Source organism: Pteronotus mesoamericanus, unplaced genomic scaffold (assembly GCF_021234165.1).
Source record: "Pteronotus mesoamericanus isolate MK-2021 breed Mesoamerican mustached bat unplaced genomic scaffold, CSHL_Meso_final contig_68, whole genome shotgun sequence".
In the NCBI taxonomy this organism is placed as follows: Eukaryota; Metazoa; Chordata; class Mammalia; order Chiroptera; family Mormoopidae; genus Pteronotus; species Pteronotus mesoamericanus.
The window spans coordinates 2,907,195-2,928,057 of record NW_026555234.1 but is presented as its reverse complement, the minus strand read 5'-3'; the positions used below and the strand labels follow the sequence as shown (position 1 = coordinate 2,928,057).

At 54.7% G+C, this 20,863-nt stretch overlaps 2 protein-coding genes across 2 annotated transcripts; both read left to right on the top strand.

The window, feature by feature from the left end:
• Window positions 1-9,115: 9,115 nt before the first annotated feature.
• On the top strand, window positions 9,116-11,397 carry S100P (S100 calcium binding protein P). Its single transcript, XM_054582219.1, has 2 exons — window positions 9,116-9,337; window positions 11,121-11,397. The coding sequence occupies exons 1-2, from the start codon at window positions 9,200-9,202 to the stop codon at window positions 11,268-11,270; spliced, it is 288 nt and encodes a 95-aa protein (XP_054438194.1). The 5' UTR covers window positions 9,116-9,199; the 3' UTR covers window positions 11,271-11,397.
• Window positions 11,398-17,788: 6,391 nt separating this feature from the next.
• Window positions 17,789-19,111, top strand: BLOC1S4 (biogenesis of lysosomal organelles complex 1 subunit 4). The gene has a single exon (XM_054582218.1). The coding sequence runs from the start codon at window positions 17,807-17,809 to the stop codon at window positions 18,461-18,463; it is 657 nt and encodes a 218-aa protein (XP_054438193.1). The 5' UTR covers window positions 17,789-17,806; the 3' UTR covers window positions 18,464-19,111.
• Window positions 19,112-20,863: the final 1,752 nt, after the last annotated feature.

Below are 20,863 nucleotides of genomic sequence, written 5' to 3'. Positions count from 1 at the left end.
TTGCACGGTAGCTGAGGACCCAACCGAAACCCCGGTGCCCGGATGACACTCCGACCCACCAAGCTGCCCGGCCAGGGCCAAGGGATATTCTGAAGCTAATTACTAAAGCCCCATAAAACCTTATACCATCTGATCAATTTGTTTGGGTTTTCTTTTCATTTTTATGCACAAGTTAATTACCTAATCCTACATTCTAAATGAATGGATCCATTTGAGAATGAATAATTTAGTGTATATCTGAGTAGTAGTATTAAGATAACTGGAATATAGCTGGTTGTAAAATTTTAGTAAAGAAATGAAGTGGCGAATTGAACGATGAATTGAATAAAAGCTGTGGACTTTCACAGTGTATTTTGAACCCCAGGCACTCTGGATAAGTTTTTCAAATGTGACTTACAATTGTATATCTTTATTCTTTTATTTGTTATTTCAGAATGTCTTCTGTTTAAAATGCAAATTCAACTTCATTCAAATGGAAAAAAGAAAGCACTGCTCAACACAAAAATTTGAGAGAGAGAGATAAGTTCACTTCCTATCCTGTTGACCCAATCACAAAACAGCGAGAAAAATTTCAGGAATCCAGCTTGACAAGTGCCATGGGCTTGGCTTCTGTTTTCCAGTCAAAGGGACACAGTCATACTTTGGAATGTGGCAGAGTTAAGAACGAAAAGAAACGAAAGTCATGAAATTCTCATTACACATTTTTTCACATTTCAATTCTCTGTCGGGAGAATGACCGCCCCTCCACCCGCCTTTGCCTGGACAAGCGGTTCTCACTCTGGAGCAGTGTCAGAACCACCTGGAAGATTGTCTGGCTCCAGCTCTCAGCCTCCCTTGGGGCCAGGGCCCTGCCCCAGGGTTCCTAACTCAGAGGGCACCGATGCTGCCGGCCTGGGGCCCGTGCCGGAGACCGCTGGGCTGAGCAAGCAAGCCCCTTTGTCTCATTGCCTCATCTTAAGCACCACCTCCCCCAGAAGCTTTCCAGGCTCCCACAGGCCTCTGGCTCAACCCTGTCATGTTCCTGTCTGCTTGCTTCTCAATGCCCGGGCGCAGCTGTGCCTTAGAGCATCTGCTGCAGAGAAGGCAGCAGGGAAGTTGGAGGGAAGAGAAGGGAGAGGAACGGCAGTCGGTGCTGAGCGCCGGGGGCCCTCCAGGGCTGGACCCGCTCCGCCGCGGGTCTCCCTGCACCTTCGCCACCTTTTAGTGCTCTCTGCGCCTCGGACCGGCGACAGTGTTATCAGCATTTCCTGGAATATTGATCCCCGGTTACAGCAGAACTTGTCCCAGGGGTCACAGAGCCAATGAAAGACAGGAGCAGGAATCAAAGTGAAGCCAGCGGAAGGCTTTCCACAATGCCAGGCGTTCACGGTCATCGGCGCTGCGCCGATGTACTGGGTCGAGTGGTGTCCCCCAAAAGCTATGTCCTTCCCGGAACCTCAGAAGAGGACCTTATTAGAAAGTAGGTCATTGTAGAGGGAGTAAGTGAGGATGAAGCCATGGCTTGAGTAGAGTTAGCCCTTAATCCAATGTGGCTGGTGTCCTGGGAAGGGACAGACACACGGAGGGAAGAAGGTCATGTGATGGCAGAGGCAGGAATTGGAGTCACGTAGATGCAAGGCCCAGGAGCTCCAAGGGCTGCCGGCCAGATGAGAAGCTTCGCCCGGAGAAAGGTTTGCAAATAGCCGCCCTGCTCCGGGGCTCTCTGCCGCCTTCCCCAGGAGCGGGCCCAGAGCAAGATGAGGCCCTGCCCTCGCTGCTTCGTGGTGCAGGATCGCCGACATTCAGCTCGTTCCTGTGAAACTCAGTTTCCAAACTCTCTCAACCTCCACCCTCACCAAAGTATTTGTCTTGGAAATTATCGGGAAAAAGCTGGTTTGATGCGGATCTGTCTGGGCAGGGAGAGTGGAGAGGAGTCACCAAGGGGGCTTGTTCGCCCACGTCGCTGTCCTGAGCCTCGGTTTCCCCGTCCTCCAAGTGTGGAGGTTGCACAGAGAGCCAGGCCCCTCCTTCTCCTCTACTCCCTGCCCAGGCCTCTACCAGCTCCCAGGTGTCCTTAGGGCAGGTGGCTGCAGGACCCTCTGTGGGCTCCTCACTACGCAGCCTCCCAACTCCAGCCTCACCCCCAGCTTCCAGCGGCCAAGGGGGCCTCGATCCTGCGGCCACATCCCTCCCCGCTGGCTGGCTGCACAGCAGGGGCCCTTGGGAAGCTTTGGGCCAACTCGGCCCAACAAAGTGCGCAGCTGTGTGGGCGGGGCCCAGGTGGAGCTGACACTCAAAGCCCCCCAGGGTTTGCTGTGCAGCCAGGTTTGGAGGCCCAGCCTACGGAAGGGCCTGGTGAGGCCGGCCTGCAGGGCCTTCCCTGGTCTGTGCGCCCCGCTCCAGCTCACCCCAACTGCCTGCTCCCCCAGCGTGTCGGTGCCCCCGCCCCCGCCCCGTGAGCGCTGGCTGCCCCTGGTCCCAGCGGCACTGCTCCTCCCAGCCCACCTCCTCCCTCTGTAAACTCCGCTTCATCTTTTACGTGCCCCTTGTGGCCAAATCCTCCCTGACCTCTGCTCCTCCTCTCCCTGGGTCACCTCTGCCTTGCCCCTCCCTCTCTCGCTGGGGACCCCCTGAGGTCAGGATCTGAGTCTCTCTCATGGTGTGTCCCCCAGCCCCATGCAGCGACTTGGTGACTCACATGGACTTGCTGCCCCAACGAGTGGTCTGGGGCCTGTGCTGACCGAGGGCCGCACACGAGGAGGGGCCTCCCCTGGTACTTGCTGAGCGCAGACGACCTCAGACACCTCGCCTAATGCAGACCCCGGAGGTTAGCCTTGCACCCACACGGGGGCTTTCCCAGAACTTCCCCATCCCCTGATCCTCCCCCGACCCCTGCAGGCTCAGACCCACAGGAGACATTTCCCGCCCACCCCTCCCCCCAAGAAGCAGGTCACTCCCTTGGGCTCCTTGCGCCTCCTGGGCAAGGCCTCTGGGTGACTGATTGATTACCTTTGTGTTTCTGGTTCACCTGCTTAATGTGGAGGAAAGTGGTCATTCCAGTTTGCCTGACCTCTCTTGACCCTGGACCTGGGAGGAGCCTGCACCCAGGTGTCTGAGTCAGCCGGGCTGAGTGTGGGGGCGGGGGGGCGGGGCATGGGTGACCCGGGACAGGAGCGCAGGGGAAGGCGGAGGCCCGGCTCAGGCCCGTGGCCCCCTCGAGGGCAAAGGTATCGGCCGCCTTCCCTGTGTGTCTGACCGGGCAGCACCCACTGTTGGACCGGGCAGCGCCGACTGTGGGGGAGGACGATGTGGGGGCGCAGGTGCTGAGGGCAGTGCCTCCATTTCCTGCCCCGGCCCGTCCAGGACACCCTGCGGAGCCGGCAGGAGACGACCCTCCCGGCCCCCCGAGGGGGGCGGGGCGGCGGCCAGGAAGATGACCGGTCCTGCCCCCACGCCCTGCTCTCCGCCTCGCTGATACTCCTCTAGCCCAGGACCCCACAGAACCTGCAAAGGAGACCGTGGCGGAAACCGCTGACCAGGGAGGCCCACGGCTGGAGGGTGGGAAGAGAAATGGCCCCTCCTCGGTCAGGGGCAGAAAAGGGGCTTTCTTGCATGATGTGATCCCCAGTCTTCTTTTGGGGAGAAACTATGTTCCCGGACAAATGCAATTGCTGTGAAATGTTGAGGCGCGCAAACACCCACTGGGGGACATTCAGTCTCTGCCCACACGGAGACTGTCTGTGGAGAGAGGACAAGGACCGGCGTTCTCTCCTGTTTGTGTTCGCTCAGCCAGTGACATTCTGGCTACTTTTGGAATATCCCTGCAGAGATCGCCACCAAGACAGGCCTTTGTGTGGGCCTGCTCTGACTTCTGCAACAAACGAGAACACAAAACGGGAAAAAAACATTCATTCACTACATTTTCAGAGAGAAGCACCCTCTATTTTAGCACAGAGGTGGGGAGATAGCTGGTGAGGGTGGGCCAGACCCACGCGGGCACTGGCCTGGCCCTGGCTGGCCACAGGCCCCACGGAGCCCTCTCTCCACAGCACCTCCCCTGGGCGCGCCAGCCCCGGTCAGGCAGCCGCTGGGGGGAGACAGCCCCAGGCCCGCCCTCTCCTGTCCCATGTCTTCACACAGCCTTCTGGGCACTGTCCGCTGGTCTGACGAACCCTCTCCGGGAGCACACTTCAGCGCGCTCCCTGTCTTCAGCCTGCCTGGCCCAGCCGTCTCCTCAAACCCACAGCCCTGGAGGCCAAGTCCTGGGCCTGCCGTTAGCCAGAATCCCCAATCCCTGACATCTCCTCTTAGTCACCTTCCACGGGCGACCCCTCACTCTGTCTGCCCCCGCCCCGCCCCCCGCCGGCTGTGAATGCCCAGCTGTCCCTGTCCCATCTGGAGCTGAACCCCGTCTCTCTCCTCTCTTTCTGTTCTCATGACTCCTGTTGCGATCGTCTTGGATCGTCTTCCCGCTGTTCCACCAAGTGAAGAAACACTTTTCCTCTAACGGGGCCTCTGACACAGAGGTATCAGTATGACTCCTTCTTGTGCCAACATTTCAAACCCAGAGAGAATTGTGGGTGAGTTTATTTGAGCTAAACTGCCAACAATTGCCTGGAAGCAAAATCTCCACAGATTGAGAAATGCTCCTAAGAAAGGCAGTCTAGCGCCTTATTTTATTTGCACATTAGCATCAAAGGAGGATCCACAGGGGGCTATGCAAATCCGTCGGAGGTAGATTAGGGAAGCTGCGGAAAGCAAAGGGTGGGGGAACCTCTGGGGTGGGATAAAAAGCAAACATCCTACACAGGTGCTGCTTCTACACAGGTGGGTGCAGCATAGTTAAGTCAACAATTAACCGGACAGCAAAAACAATGAGGGGATTTGTGGTCTCAGTTGGTGCCCCAGGGGTTTGGGAAAAAGGGAAGTTACCTTGACCTTCCAAAGGTCAGTCATCCCAGGTGCAAAAAGACGACAGACAAGCTCAGTGAAGGTCAAGGCTAACCTTTGTCAGGGGAAATCCGTCTGCCGAGGACAGGACTGCCTGCCCTGAACTGCGTTTAGTTAACAGTTTCATTTTTTCAGACCACCCTGTGTGAGTACTTTAGGTCTCTGAGGGCCTGAAACTGTCGCTCAGGCCTCCCCTGAGCTTGTGAGGTTAACCTGTGGCCCCTGTTCTTCCACACGCCCCCCTTTTGGTCATAACTCAATCCAGAGGATGCACCGATGACCGACACTCAGGTTGGGCAGTGGGGCCCCACGGCGCCGGGCAGGCTCACACCTGGGAAGTCTGGGAGTCAGCGTGGGTCTGGCCGGACAGGGCGGGCGCTGGGGATGGGACAAGCCCATAACCTCAGGGGCCAGTCAAGGTCAGATTGTCATTATTGTTCCAAAAAAAAAAAGGGCAGGCGAATGGGAGACACTCAGATCTCGTCTGTCCTTGTTAAAAAACATTCTGGATCATTTCTAATGTTTGAGCTGCCATGACCCGAGTCTTTTTAGGGCTTGTCTTCCGTTCTCCTGCATCCCATGTAACATTTACCTTCAGGGACAGGAGTAATGGCACTAAACCCAAAACACCCACTGGGAACAGAAAATGTCTAACATGAGACAAGGAAGCGCCTGGGGGAACAAGCGTCCCAGCCAACCGCACACGCTCTGCACATCTCATCCGAATTTTTGAAGGGGGGACCCATTGATACTGTTTTTCCCTTGTTTCACAGACATCCGGCCACAAGTGTGTGGCTGCTGAGTGCGAGGACAGGACACACCGTGACACCCAGAGCAGGTCGCTGCTCGCCTTCCCCACCACATCCGGGTGTTTTCGGAGCTCTCCCTCATCCCCTGCCGGAGCTGCGCACTCCTCACTAAGGGACGCCCTCATATGGCTCATATACCAAGGTCCCCAGGGGAATCCTCAGGGATGTGTTCTTGGAGGGATTCCCCGAGGGTGGGTCCTTGATAATAGATACATAGAGAAAAAATGTACCAAAGTGCATATTCATCGTAGGGGAAGCCCAATGTGTGGCCAGCAAAGCATTAACTTCATTACTGTGACTAATAATTGGAGTATTATTGTCCAGTAGGTAGGAAAGATGAGCAGGTACCCCCGTCAAATGTTTCATATCTCGTAAGGGAGGGGCTCTAGGGAGGCAGGCACTGTTTCCATTAGGAAGCCACAAGGAAGAAAATAACAACCTAAAAACCATCTTATGTACATTCAGCCAATAGCAGCACCAGCGTGTGAACATGCAGGCCTTGTTGCTGGCCGGGGTAGCTCTCCGCCTTCGTGGTAGGCGGCTTCCTGTCCTTGAAAAGTCCTTGACCTCTCTGTAGATGGGGTGAGTGTCGGGGACAGGGGCACGTGTCCATTTGCCCTTAGACCCCTAGTAAGGTCCCTTCCAACAGTATTGGGGAGCCTTTAATGTCTTTTCTGATGGACAAAAATCTCCTTGTGATAAGCCGTGGTCTTTGAAGTCTTCGCCGTCTGGAAGCACACAGTGAAACGTTACTAATTTATTAGTCCCTGTAAGCTGGTGAATGAGCCTTCATCTTCATCATCATTATCATCGTCATCATCATGCAGAATGCCTCTGCTAGGTAATGTTGACTCATCCATCCCTCCCTTTAGACTCACAGGGCGGCGGGTGACCGGTTCATTAGGAGAAAGGCTGTGTTTGCCATAGACTTCAGGCTGAGGAGCGCTACCAGGACAGCCTGCGGCCAAGGGAGGTGACAAACTTCGGAAGATGTCCCTAGCTGCGTTTTCCTCGTACCATTTGTGTGCTCTACCAACCCAGAGACCTGGGGGTGATAGGCAGAATGGAAATACTATAGAACAGGCCAAATATCACCAATGGATTGCGTCACCTGCCTAGTAAAGGAGCCCCTCCATCACCGACTCAGAGGGGATCCCCCAACTTGGGAATTAATTTTTAAAAATAATTTACCTACCATTAAAGCTATCACTCCCTTGCAAGGGAAGGCCTCGGCCCATACAAAATCATAAGTAATACATTTTTTATAATCTTGAGACAGTGGCATTTGGATAAAACCCAGCGACCACACCTGGAGCTAAAGAGTGTGAGGTGTCCCTGCGTGCCAGGGCACGACTTCCCTCGGCTGTATTTTGGGCAGATGGAACGTTTTCCATATACTTTATGAGCTGCAGTAGGAGGTTTCCAGTAATACTGTTTACGCCATGAAATCATCTTTTAGGCTCTAATTTTACCTTGTGTACATGACAAAGTGCAGGAGAGGTAATTACGCTCCTACAGGTAAGACTGGCTTCTGACTGGGTCTGGGGCGCAGCGGTTCACCAGGGACAGAGGTCCCCCGTGCTCCCACACTCCCTTTCCCTCTGCAGCCCTCCCGTGCAGCCGGCCTCCCCGGGCCGGTCAGGTTAATATGCGGCCCCTTTCCTTCCACACACGGAAACTGGCCATCCCCCGTCGGCCAGCCAGGCCAGGCTTTAACAGCCCGGGCGCTAGCGCTCCCCTTTTGCTGGGCTGATAGCATCGGGGCTGGTAGGTCCCTTTGCGGGGCTCCACCTCCTGGTCTGGAGGCCACAGCCCCAGAACTTGGGCCCTAGAATCTCCCCCTAAGACGAGTGAGTGGAGCTGTCCTTCCCTCTTCCCAAAGGACCCACCGGGGGTGGGGGGAGTCACACTGGGACAGGCAGCCTGGAAGAAGGCGACATGGCCAGAGAGCACCGGCCACGGTCGCTGTGGCTGGTCCTGTTAAGTGCCAACCCACTCCTTGCTCCTCAGGTTCTATCCAGGCTCTCCCCCTGCGTCCACGGAGGGCAGCGGGGGTCCTGCAGGCTTCCCCGGGGACAGCACTTCCACGTCCATGCCCCCCCGCTGGGGAGAAGCGAGAGGCCGCCGGGGGAGGGGCACAGATGTGACCCAGACCCCTCCTGGCCACACAAAGCCCCAGGGCCTCTCCTTGTCTTCCCCTTTTCCGCGTCAGAAAGGGCCAAACCTGTAAGAACCCTTGTGAGTTTATCTGAGCCAAACTGACAACAATTGCTGGGAAGCAAACCTTCAACAGCTTGAGAAAAATGCTCCAGGAAACTGGCAGTTTTGCACCTCATTTTATGTGCAACCATCAAAGCAGAGGCCTAAGGGGGTTACCTGCAACCCCCTGGTGAGAGACTGGGGAGGCGGGAGAAAGCGAAGCAGGGAAGCCTGCCGGCTTGGGTGAGGCGTTAAACGGTAGCCGGGCTTCGTTTACACAGGCCCAGGCAGGACAGTTAACAGTGAACCCGAAGACAGTAACAGTAAGGTCTTTTGTGGGTTCCGCTCTGCTCCAGTGCTGTGGTTGTGCCCCAGGGGTTTGGAATAAAAGGAAGTTACCTGACCTTCCAAAGCTCTGTTACCATAGATACCAGAGAGACAATAGGCAGGCTCATCAAGGTAGAGATTGACCTTTTTGTTACTGGAAGGTTCTAGCTCAGGGCAACAACTGCTGCCTGGCCTTCAGTCAGGAAGGTTTAATCTCAGACCATCCCGGGGGGTTACTTTCCGTCCCTGAGTGAGGAAGGCCTCCCCAGAGCTGGTCAGGCTTCCGGTGGGGCCCCTCCGCCCGCACCCTGGTAGCTGCTGAGGGCTCCAGACCGGCCCTGCCCCCGGGCAGAAGCCGGGCGGGACCTTCACATCCAACCTGTAACTGCGAGGTCGTGGAGCCGCCCAGAGCTGAGGCGGCGGGTCCACCGAATGACCCACAGGGTGTTCTGAAGAGCGGGCAGGCCACAGGGCACAGCGGCGCTCAGACCCACGCTCCTTCACACAGATGCGTTCTCTGTCTGCCCACGGGGCCCCAGGCCTGCCTGATGGCCACGGGACGACGGGGCGAAGCGCGGGCCCACTCGCCCGTTACTCAGCCGACGACACCACAGCCAACGCCCCCAGGGTGGTGTCGTCGCCGCTGTCGATCGGTGACAACCCCGAGACCAAGGGAAGCACAGTAAAATGGGGGGGCTCTACCTGGGCCTGGGGGGGTCCCAGGTCAGGGCACCAGGAAACTACCACGACGCATTTCTCAGGAGCTGAGTAATGCAGGACAGGGAGGGGCAGGGTTTGCCCAACCGTCCAGCCCTGCTCGTCCCACCCTCTGTGTCAACAGGAAGTTGGGCTTTAAAAGTGCCAAGAGGCCGCCTCTGGACCGTTTCCTCAGCCACACCAGCCACCCCCAGGGACGCGGAGCTGCGACCAGCACCATGTCGCGCCTGGAGACCGCCATGGCCTTGATCATCGAGGTCTTTGCCCAGTACGCGGGCGCGGACGGCAATGGGAGGAGCCTGAGCAAGGGGGAGATGAAGGCGCTCCTGGAGAAGGAGCTGCCGGGCTTCCTGCAGGTGAGGCGCGGGTGGAGGCAGAATGAGGGGCTCCCCCTGCGGAGGGGGCCTGCTGGGGGAGGGAGCATGGGGACAGGCAGGGAGAAGGAAGGGGCAGACACTGTCAAGCCGAGGCTGCCCCACGGGGAGGCTCCCGCCACTGAGGAATGTTGAGGCAGGGCGGGTGCGGGGCAGGGTGTGGGGGGAGGTGCGGGCAGGGGACTCTCTGGAGCTTCTAGAAAAGAAGGGGACGGGCCGGGCAAGCCCTGCAAGAGCTGAAGCACCAGCTGACCTGTGGCCAGCATCCTTCCTCTTCTGGCGCCCCCGTGGCCCTGTGCGGGACGGGACCTGAGTCGGGGGGTGGGGGCAGCTGGCCCCAAACACCCCTGTCCACTGGCTGCCTGCTGGCTTCCTCCCCCCATTCCCAGGTCCCTGCGGCCTGGTGTCCGTGAGACCGACAGGAGTACAGCCAGAGGAGGTCCCATCCTGGCCCCTGTCTGTCCAGAGCTGACCTTCTGGGAGCCTCCCAGAGGGGCCTCCCCAGGGGGCTTGAGCAGAGGATCTGTCTTCCTCTGCAGCCTCCGCTGCCCGCCCCACCCCCGCCCTTTATTCACTTCCTCCTCCGCCTCTAAGCAGCTCTGAGACCTGCCCCCTGAGGGTCCGGGATGACACTGTTTCTTGAAGAACAGCAGCCAGGAACGCTGAGCCTTACTTATCACTTAAAAGACACCCAGCGCCGGGGTGCATCACGTCTTTCTCTGTCCAGACATGCACACAACCAAGATATATTTTTAAAACTTAAGTTCACTTGCCTTTCTCTAGTATTGTAAGTATGTCTGGTAGAAAATGTAAAAATACAAAAATGTGGAGGGAAGAGACCCCCCCCCCACACAGCCTCTTTCCACGTGAAAGCTGATGTGAACGAATTTCTCGTTTATATGCAATTTCACTTCCTTTTGAACTTAGCGTGCATACTCCCTGCATACCCTGCCCCACGCAGCTGGCCCTGGGAGTGCCTTTGGAGAACCAGCAGCGAAGCCAGGGACTCCCAAACTGGGGTTCCTATGGAATCACGGAGCAACCTGGCACAGCCGGGGGCTTGGCTGCACTATGCGACGCCCACCGTGGCGTCTCCCCGATGTGTAGTCGGGGTTTCATGAGCCCTGGGTGGCGGTCGGGCCGGCTCCCTCTTTAAGGCTTCAAGCGTCCCGCCCTGCGGCCGCACCGGGTTCGGTGGCTCTCGGATTTGCGGGTCCGGGGCTGGGTCGTCAGCGCCCTCTGCTGCTGCTGCTCGGATCCGTACCGTGAGGTGCTTGTTCCCTCCCTGAGGTCCGCGCTCGCGCTGTCCTGTGAGCAGCTGCTGGGAGACCCCGCACCCGGTCCTCCGCAAGAAGCCTGGCGCCTTGGGGCCCAAGCTGGGGAGGGCGAGGACCTTGTCTGAACCTCGGATTCCTGCTGCTCCCTGGTGTCTCGGGCAGGTCCGATCGGTGCCCTGTCTCGCGCCCCGGACCGGGACCTGAGCCGTGCCCGCTACAGCGACACCCACAGGGCCAGTGGAACGCAGCAACCGAGCAGGGCCAGAGCTCGAGAGCGCGTTTCCTTTTCTGGGCACCCTCATGGTGGGGAGCATTATGTGACCCAGAGACGGTCCCCTCGAAATACGTCAGGGCAGGTCCCACCGCCCAGAGTCTTTCCTTTACAGGCGCCGGTGTTTGGGGTGCACGGCGGGCCGGGCTCAGGTCGGCTTCCCTTCCTCTGCCCTGCGGCGCCTTCACCGCTGACCCTGGGCCCCTGTCTCCTCTAGACCGGAAGGGACAAGGAGACCGTGGACAAACTGCTCAAGGACCTGGACGCCAACGGAGATGCCACGGTGGACTTCAACGAGTTCATAGTGTTTGTGGCTGCCATCACGTCTGCCTGTCACTCCTTCTTCCAGCAGAAGGGACTCAACTGACACCCTGCCGGCCCGGATTCCTGAAGGGGGCACAGGAGCAGGCCCCCGGCTTCCAGAAAGCTCCTGACAGTGATTATTTCTCTGGGCTGATCGAACTGATGGCCGTCTGATTAATAAAATACTTGTGAAATGACCCTGGTCTCAGAAACTGATTATTTCTTTAAAGCCTCAGTACCACATACACCAAAGAACACACTGATTTGTCACTGGGTGCTCCTCACTTGACCGGTGGAGACGCGGAGAAGGAAGGACAGAGGCGGGCTGGTAGTCCGTTCTGGGGCCACTTCCTGAGCGCCCACCCCGAGCCAGCCCAGCAGGGGAGGCTCGCCCCTGCTTCTGTTTGTTCAGCATGGGGATCGCCACCCTAGACTGGACCCCAGGGAGGACCGCGGGACATGCCTCCGTTCAGTCCGTTGTGTGTCCACTCATCAAGCCCTGACCCCTCCCTCCACCTTCTGCCTCTCCGAACATGTTTGGTCAGGTAACATCTTTTATTGGTGCAATGCTATTTTTTCTTTTTTGGCCATGAAGAACATAAAACACAGTAACAGAGAAGAAAGGAATCCTAAGCGAGCATTAGAATCACCCCAGTGAGCAGCCGGTCACGTCTCCAATGCTCCCAGTCTTTGGAGAGCAACCGCAGCTGGGGATTAGGTCAGCGACTTGACCTGCTTTGGACCGGAGGAGCCACTGTCCCCAGAGCAGGATTGGGCATCACTGAGAGACCCTGACCTTGACCGCGTACTCACCAATGCTGAGGCTTTGGTTTGTCCCTTGAGGGGGAAGGGATGACTGTGTTTTTGATCAAGGAGGATTTCATTAAAGTAGATGAGAGCAGATGCACGTTTAAGTAAAGTGTGAAAAGCCAGGTGCACATGCCACGGCGGGGAGCTGGAAGTGTGGTCCAGAGCGGAGGTCGTTTTTCCTTTTTTCTTGCTCCTTCACAAGTGAGTCACCATCCTGTGCATGACATCACCGGCGAGGGGACAGAGCCTGCAGAAGCTGCTGCCCACACCGGGGCCCTCGCTCCCTGGCCTTGCTTACAGCCGGGGTGCAGGGACCTGAGGCCGCGGACTTGCGGTGGGACAACCGATGCCAAGAGTGGGGACTGGAGAAACCCGCGGGTTCGGCAGCAGGGCTGCAGAAGCTTCCAGCCGCGGAGTCCTGCCCCGGCTCTCCAGGCGGCAGCAACCCTGACCTACTCAGCTGCTTCAAGGAGCAAAGTCTCTTCTGAGTCCTCATCACCTACCGCCTCTTGGCCTCTTGGCCAAGATCCAGTGAACCACCCTCACCTGGGGCGGGCGGCGTTCCATGCTTACCAGCTAAGAGCGCAGCCGGCTGGGGAGGTGAGTAGCCGCACACCACTCCCTGCCAGTGCCCTTGGGCATCTTGGACAGGTCCTTACAAGTCCCAGCCTCAACCCTGAAAGACAATAGGGCCCATGTCCATCCATCTCTCCAATTTCACCCCACAGGACAGTCTCCATCAAAGTGCCCGGCTTTGAGGCAGACCCTTTTCCTGGCACATGCAGGCCCCGCGGTGGCACGGAGGCCCAGGAATTCTGTCTCACCGCCGCTCCTCCCGGCCCCCGGCTGGTGGGCCGAGCAGACTCCGGCTGCAAAGAACAGCCTCCCTCGGTTCTCTGTCACCCATCTCTGTGCAGGTCCCCTGAGCAGGAGGCAGAGTGCTCGCTCCTCGGTCACCTCCGTGGAGTTCATGGCTTCCCAGGGGACACCTGGTGTCTGGCACCTCGTGAAGCGGAAGCCGTGTCCAATGAGCACTTTTTAATGGTTGCATGGAGTTCACCGGAATGAGGTTACCCACGTTTGCTCATTATTAAAGATAGTTTGTTCTTAGTTTTTGTTTATTTTCATGCATATATCTTTAACTTAAGCTCAGCTAATTTCCCCAAAACGAATTCCATTTGTAACCAGGATTACTAGATCAGGGGAAAATTTTTTATAGTGGTAAAAATATACAACATAAAATGTATTATATTAATCATTTTTTGTGTTTTATTTATTTATTTTTAAATTTTATTTATTGATTTTAGAGAGAGGGACGAAGGGAGAGACTTCAATTTGTTGTTCCTCTTATTGATGTGTTTATTGGTTGGCTCTTGTTTGTACTCTGACTGGGGAATCAAACCCACAGCCTTGGCATGCTGGGATGATGCTCTAACCAATTGAGCTACCCAGCCAGGTAATTTTTATTTTTTAAAGAGATTTTATTTGTTTTTAGACAGAGGGAAAGGGAGGAGAAAGAGAAGGAAAGAAACATCAATGTGCAGTTGCCTCTCACACACACCCTACTGGGGACCTGGCTGGCAACCCAGGCAGGTGCCCTGACTGGGAATCGAACCGGCGACGCTTTGGTTTGCAGGCTGGTGCTGAATCCAGTGAGCCACACCATCCAGGGCCTATCTTAGGCATTTCTAAACGTACAGTTCGGTAGTGTTAAATATATTCACCTTGCTGTGCAGCCGAGCTCCAAAATTTTTCATCTTGCAAAGCTGAAACTGCATGCTCATTAAACAACCCCCTGCGAGGCCCGGCAAGCACATCTAGTTCCTCTGTGATTTGACTCTGCCAGGGAGCCCGCATCAGTGGAACCACGCAGTGTTTGTCTTGCTGTGACTGACCCATCCCGCTCACCACCCTGTCCTCCAGGCGCATCAGCATTGTAGCAGGGATGAGAGTTTCCTTCCTTTCTAAGGCTGAATAATAGTCCTTTGTATGGATACATCACATTTGGCTTATCCGTTCATCCATTGATGGATACCTGGGTTATTTCAGACTTTTTAAATTTTTAAAAAAGATTTTATTTATTTTGGAGAGAGGAGAGGAGAGGGAGAAAGAGAAGGAGAGAAATATCAATGCACTAGAGAAACATCGGTTGCCTCCCGCACGCCCCCTACTGGGGACCTGGCTGGCAACCCAGGCTTGTGCCCTGACTGGGAATCAAACCAGCAACCTTTCAGTTCGCAGGCTGGTGCTCAATCCACTGAACCACACTGGCCAGGGCCAGACTGTTAAAAAACACATACAAAAAAAAAAATATTTAATCCAGGACAGGTGTCTCTGCCCTATCATGATTGGTAATTGCATTTCCTCCAGCAGAAGCAGCCAGAGAGGGCTCCTGGGCCGTCAGGCTACAGCCAGCGCCCCCTGCTGATGACTTGCAGAATTGGTGCTCGGCCCAGCTCTGTCCCCAAGCGAGGACGGTGCACTCTCACCTTCTCCAGGTAGAGTGCCCGTATGCCAGTGGACGCCGAGGCCACTGCAGCCTGGCTGACTAACTCTTGGCTGAGCACAGCAGGTCACGGGCCCTGTCGGCTAGGCCCAGCCCGAACTCAGGCTTCAATCCCCCAGGCCTGTCCCCCTCAGGGGTCCCCTCAGTGTGGCAGCAGTGGGCCTAGAGAGCTCCTCGCCACCACAGCTTAACACAAGTCACTCCTTCCCTGCTCAGCACCAACCCTGGCTGTACCCGCACACCCCAGACCCGCCCCCGTCCTGCAGGACCGGCTGCCTGCACGCCCTGCCCGCCACCCACACAGCTCCTGGCCCCTCGGAAAACAGCACCAGCTTCTCCCGCACGGTGACTTCCACCATCCCGCACGCTTCCGTCAGGGTTCCTGGGCATTTCTAGACCATTCTCCCTGTCCCCCCTGCAAGCCCGGAGGCACTGGTTGTCGGCTACCCTGCCCCCTCTGCCTTCTCACCTGCCTTCCTCCCAGCTCCTCCTTCCCGTGGCCTTTGGAGCCACCTTCCTCGCCGCAGCCCTGGGTGCTCTCAGGGCGCCCCCTCCACACCACGGCCTTCCGGCCTGGCCCCTTGCTGTTTGTCCCCAATGAGCTGTTCTCCCCCCTTGACCTCCCCTGCACTCGATACTTCGAAGACTTCGAAGTCTGTCCTGTAGCTCAGTGTGGTCACTTTGATCACTAGATTAAGACGGTATTTGAAAAAAATGGGCCATTCCAGAGCTGGGCAAGAAAGATCTTGCTGTATCTAACCATCTTGTTCTGACAGAAAGTAAGGACGCGTTTGAAGAATGACCGGTATCCGTGGAAAGGACACAGAAGCCAGCCTGATAGGCTCCCACGGGCACAACCAAACACGTCTCCACTATCGAGTTATTCTTTTCACCTTTGCAACTAATAAGAATTTGTACTGAGGTACTTTGAAACTATGGAAATATTCTGTTCCTTAAGCACTTAATTTATTCATGTATTTATATTTCTATGAACTCAGAGTCCCCAGTATTATTCAACGGGTTGTAATCATTACTACCATTATTCTGATGACCAAATTGTCCCTGATATGCCTGTGGGCACCCACTTAGGCTGGCCTCTGTGTCCTTTTGACATGTCCCCAAAGTTATTTGAACATGTCCTTGCTTTCTGCCACAGAAATGTTACCGGAAAGTGGTCTGCCTAGGGCCGGTTGGTAGTGCGTGGGTTCTTGACTTCCTGTAGGAAAGATTTCACACAAGTCTAGGTGACTATGAGGTACATTTATTAAAGCCGGAACAGGAGAACAAGGTTGGGCATAACACAGAGAAAGCAACAGGAGGGCTCAGAAGTGAGCCTCGGCCCGCTGCTTTAGCTTCCTGGGCAGTCAGAGAAAAGGGGGGGCTTTGGGGACAAGTTCAGGGCATCTGCCCAGGATAAACAGTCGCTGCCCATGGCTGTCCCAGGCACAAGGCTCATGGGGTCCCCCGGAGTTTAGGAGGTACATGGCTGGGGACGGGAAGAAAGAGGAGGGCAGAAAGGCACAGGCATGCTCGGCGGGGGCGGGGGGGCGGCGGGGAGTGAGATTGCTTGCGGGTCCTTCCTCGTCAAAGCTTTTGAGGGTGGAGATCCTCGCGAGGCTCTGCAGAGCGTGTGCACCGGCTTTCCAGGGTGTCCGCTCTGGGGCGTGGCTTCACCGTTGGTCGGCGCCAGGGCAGGGGTCATTATTCAGTGCAGCTGGTCCCAAGGTTAGAGTGCAGTCATTTGTCTGGTTTTGCTGCTTTTCTGGGCCTAGAGCTGAAACACACCTCAGGCCTAGATGTTATTTTCAGGGAGGAAAGGCCCGGAGGAGAGGTTACCCTGGGGCTAAGGTCCTTGTCTTCCCAGCTTTGCCCGCTGCCTGCCTTCCGCCCTGCTGCTCCTCCACACCCGGCTGCACACTGCTCAGCTCTCTGCCTCTGTTTCCCTCCTCTTTTTGCCAAGGAATTTTCCAAGTTTCTTACTATGCTGCCTCAGAAAGATGTCTCCTTCTGTTTTCTAAGTTTTCTCCACTCAACGCCTAATAATTGAGCATAAAAATGGGTGAAAGTTAGGCACTTCAGACAAAGATGTCTTGTCTTGTTTAACAATATATAGGACAACTGAAGGATTTTACAGTCAAACCCTTTGGTTTTTCTGGCAGTGCCCTAGATTTCATCTTTGCTATGAAACCATTTCTTAATTTTATCCCTGTGTTTTTAGCCATCTGAAGAGGCTGGAAACTTTCAAAGTCATCAAGCATATCTTTTGTTAATCTCTCCTCTCTTCCATTTCACTGTAAGTAGCAAGAAAAAGCTGGGAACAGAAAGGAACCCTTCCTGGTCTTGAGCACGTTCTTTATCTTCATCAGGACAGAGGTGTCAACAGAAGAAACATCCAAACCTGTAAGAACTTTTATGAGCTTATTTGAGCCAAACCGATGACAATTGCCAGGAAGCAACACCTCAACAGTTTGAGAAAATGTTCCAGAAATGGCAGTTTTGCACCTTATTTTATACATTACAATCAGGTTACATGAAATCTGCTGGTGAGAGATTAGGGAGGCGGGAGAAAGCAAAGCGGGGAAACCTCTGGCCTTGGCTAAGAGGGTGAAATGATAGACACGCACTTCTTTACACAGGCGGGGGGCGGGGGCAGGATAGTTAACAGTCAACAAGGAACAAGAGTAACAGTGAGGGCATCTGGGTGGTTGGTGGCGGGGGTTGTGCCCCAGGAGTTTGGAATAAAGGGAAGTGACCTGACATTCCAAAGCTCTGTTACCATAGATACAAAAAGACAACAGGCAGGCTCAATCAAGGTAAAGATTAACTTTTTGTTACTAGATCCTAGCCCAGGGCAATGACTGCCCGCCTAGCCTGCTTTTGGTTAGTTTAACTTCAGACTATATCCTGTGCTGTTACTTTCTGTCTCTGAGTGCATATGGCTGTCACGCAGACCTTCCCTGGACTTGTCAGGTTTCGTATGTGGCCCCTTTTCACCCACAGAGATTACACGCTTATATGAGATGCAAAAAGTAACGAACATGCACCGTTAGGCTGTAAGCACTTCACCGCCCTGCCGGTACACCTTCGTTTTTAAATGCAGTTTCTGACTGAAGCATGCGCACAGAGCCCTCAGCGTGCACGCGCGTGAGTGCGCGCGCGGAGCCCGCAAGGGGGGGGTCGTAGTGGTGCGTGCGCGAGCACGCGGGCCGGAAGCAATGGCGTGCTACTGTGCGTGCGCGTACGCAGAGGCCGGAAGCAGCCTGGGAGCCCGGAAGTCACGGGCTATGGAGGGTCACTCTGCAGACGGCGGTCTATGTCAGGAGGAATCAGGGGCGGAGGAGGCCGACCCCCAGGGCGTGGGCTGGAGCGGGGATAGCGGCAACGTGTCCCAGAGCCAGAGCAGCGCCTCGGGGCCGTGGGAGGACGAGGGCCCGGAGTTGGGCGCGCCGGGCCGCGACCTGCCGCTGCTGCGCCGCGCCGCAGCGGGCTACGCCGCCTGCCTGCTGCCCGGCGCCGGAGCGCGGCCGGAGGTGGAGGCCCTGGACGCGAGCCTGGAGGAGCTGCTCACCAGGGTGGACGAGTTCGTGGGAATGCTGGACATGCTGCGCGGCGACTCCTCCCACGTCGTCAGCGAGGGCGTGCCTCGCATCTACGCGAAGGCCACCGAGATGCGGCGGGTGTACGGCAAGATCGACAGACTCGAGGCCTTCGTCGGCATGGTCGGCGCCAGCGTGGCCCGAATGGAAGAGCAGGTCGCCAAGGCAGAGGCCGAGCTGGGGTCTTTCCCCAGTACGTTCCGGAAACTACTGCATACGATTCCCGTGCCTTCCATTTTCAACAAGGCGCCCCCAACTGGGCCCCGGCAGACTCGCTACGAGCCCCCCGTCCTGTTTCGGACCGAGGACCACTTTCCCTGTTGCAGCGAAAGACCTCCGATCTGAGTTGGCCGGACCACACTGCGAGAGGACGCTGCCTTCTCAGATTATCTCGAGTATTAACTAAATCGATTGAAAAATCCTGTTAATAGGCATATGCTGTCGGAGTGCGGAATTTTAAAGTTTATTGTTTGCACACTGTTTCTCACCGTCTTCGTTATTTCACGGAGAGTATGCTTTTTAAATGTCTTCCAGTTCTCACCTGAAAGCTGCTTGGTGGGAGCTATGCGGCAAGCAAAGCGAATGAACTTACCTGTGCATTGTGGCAAAACTGTTACTTTGATGGGTTTTGCGGCCCAACAAATAGTATTACTTTTAAAAGATTTATATATTTATACACTCTCTGGAAAAACTACTGAGCCATTAAAGCTTTCTTATTATTCGATCCTAATAGTGATGCAGTTTTCTATAGCTTATTCTTGCGATAAGTAGTAAATTATTTATCGTATTAAATTTTCCACGTTGGTTGTAAACCTAAGGAAATTGTACAGTTTCTCAGAAAATTTTGTAAATTATTGCAACTAATTCTGAAGCTGGAATTGACACTATAACGTCACAGTCTTTCATTTGTTCACAGCAAACATGTCTATATACGGTTGCCAAGCCTTGGTTTATAATTTAAACTAATTAAAATTTCTTAATTTTACTGGAAAAGCTTTCTGTGGAAAGGACTTTACATATTTACTTCCTTTTCTGTTGGTCTGAAAGTAGATGTGTTGCTCGTTGGGTTTTAGGAGCGCGGTAAAGGGGTGTGGGAGCGCGCCCCTTAGGAGGACACCGTGGCACACTGAGCCACAGCATGCCGTTTCTTTCCCCTCAAAATGAACAGTCAAATCATTTGTTTGGGTGACTGGCATGAGGGTTTTGTTCTTTCACCCCAACAACGTAGAACCTTCAGGATTCCTTGGAGATACAAGAGGCGTCGATCTTGCTCTTAAACACTGTCTTGTAAGATGGTCCTCTTAGGCAGCAGACCTTCGGTGACCATGCAGCATAGGTTGCTTTCGTGTCATTTATCTGAGATCTTGGAGGCCAATCGAGCGTGTTCACAGACGGGTATAATTCTCATTTCTCAGTACATCATGGAGAGGTTGACAGTGTAACCTCAGCCAGAGCTTTCGTGGACCTTCTGTGTCGTTACACATTTATATTTTTTTGTTCAGGTGGTTCACTGGTTACAAACTGAAAAACTGAGTTCAGAAGCTGAAAGAACAATTAAGCTGTGTTTACTATTTGGCAGCTACTGGGTACGGCTGTAAGTAATTAGTATATCCCTACAGCGCAGTCACTGAATATGAAAACAGCTTCCTTACGCAACATCTATGTTGCTGGAACGGTTTTTAAACTTATGGTTGATATTAAGCAGCAGGTAGTAATTAGGACAAATTAGGAAAAATTAGAATAATTTAAAAGCTGAGGTTTAATATCTGCATAAAGACACTGCAAGTTCCAGAAAGCGTAAGTTAACAAGGGTGCTGTAAAGAAAAACTTTTTTAATTTGGAATACATAATGCTTAAATATTTACTTACCTACAAAAAAGTAAATTGGGTTGAGAAAATTAAAAGTGTAGTCACCGGTGAAAGAATGAACTAACGAGGAAACAAACAAAATGGGGACAGACTCCTAGAAGGCGAGCAGACTGACGCCTGGGGTGCGGGGGGAGGGGACATACAGGGACTAAACGCTAATAGGACAAAAGACAAGATTTTTTTAAAAATGAAAATTCAGCTTAACAGCTTTTGAGCTAGCCATATATCATTTTCTGGCAATATTATTTTTTTAAGTTCTGGTCTAGATGACAGCTGACATGATTATATATGTGCAGCTGAACTCCAAGGGACGTGGGCCAATCGCTGCTGCTTATGTGGCTTCTAAGTGGAGATTAGCGCAGGACCGTGGTTGGAGTGGGATGTTTGAAGCTGGCCTGCTCGGCACAAAACACAGCAGATGAAGGTCATTGGTCTCCAGTGGGGCTTGGGGAAGCCAGGCACCCCGTTCTCTCCAGCACTGCCACCTTCAGGCCTCCTGGCTCCCTCCTCCCCCACCCCTGACCAACTGGCGAGTTAAGAGGGTCCCCTCACCTCTTCATAAGTCAGTTAACCCAGGGAAGCTGGCCGGGGGGTGGGGGGCTCGGCTGTGTTCTTGGGTGACCTTGCGGAGTGTCTCACCTGCTGGAGTCTGGAGCTCCTTCCCTTCCCAGGAGATTAAACGGAGATGGGTTAATACAGCTTGCGAGGGGCAGCCTGCAGTCACACTGGCATCAGTTGACTTGTTCTTTCTCCCACGCCCAAGAGCACGGTAAGCCCTTGGGGACATCTCCTCAGCCAGTTCCGGGCAGCCCCGCGCTCCTGTAGTCAGGCTGTGCACGCACGTGAAATGGGGTGTGCGTGAGCTAGAGAGCACTT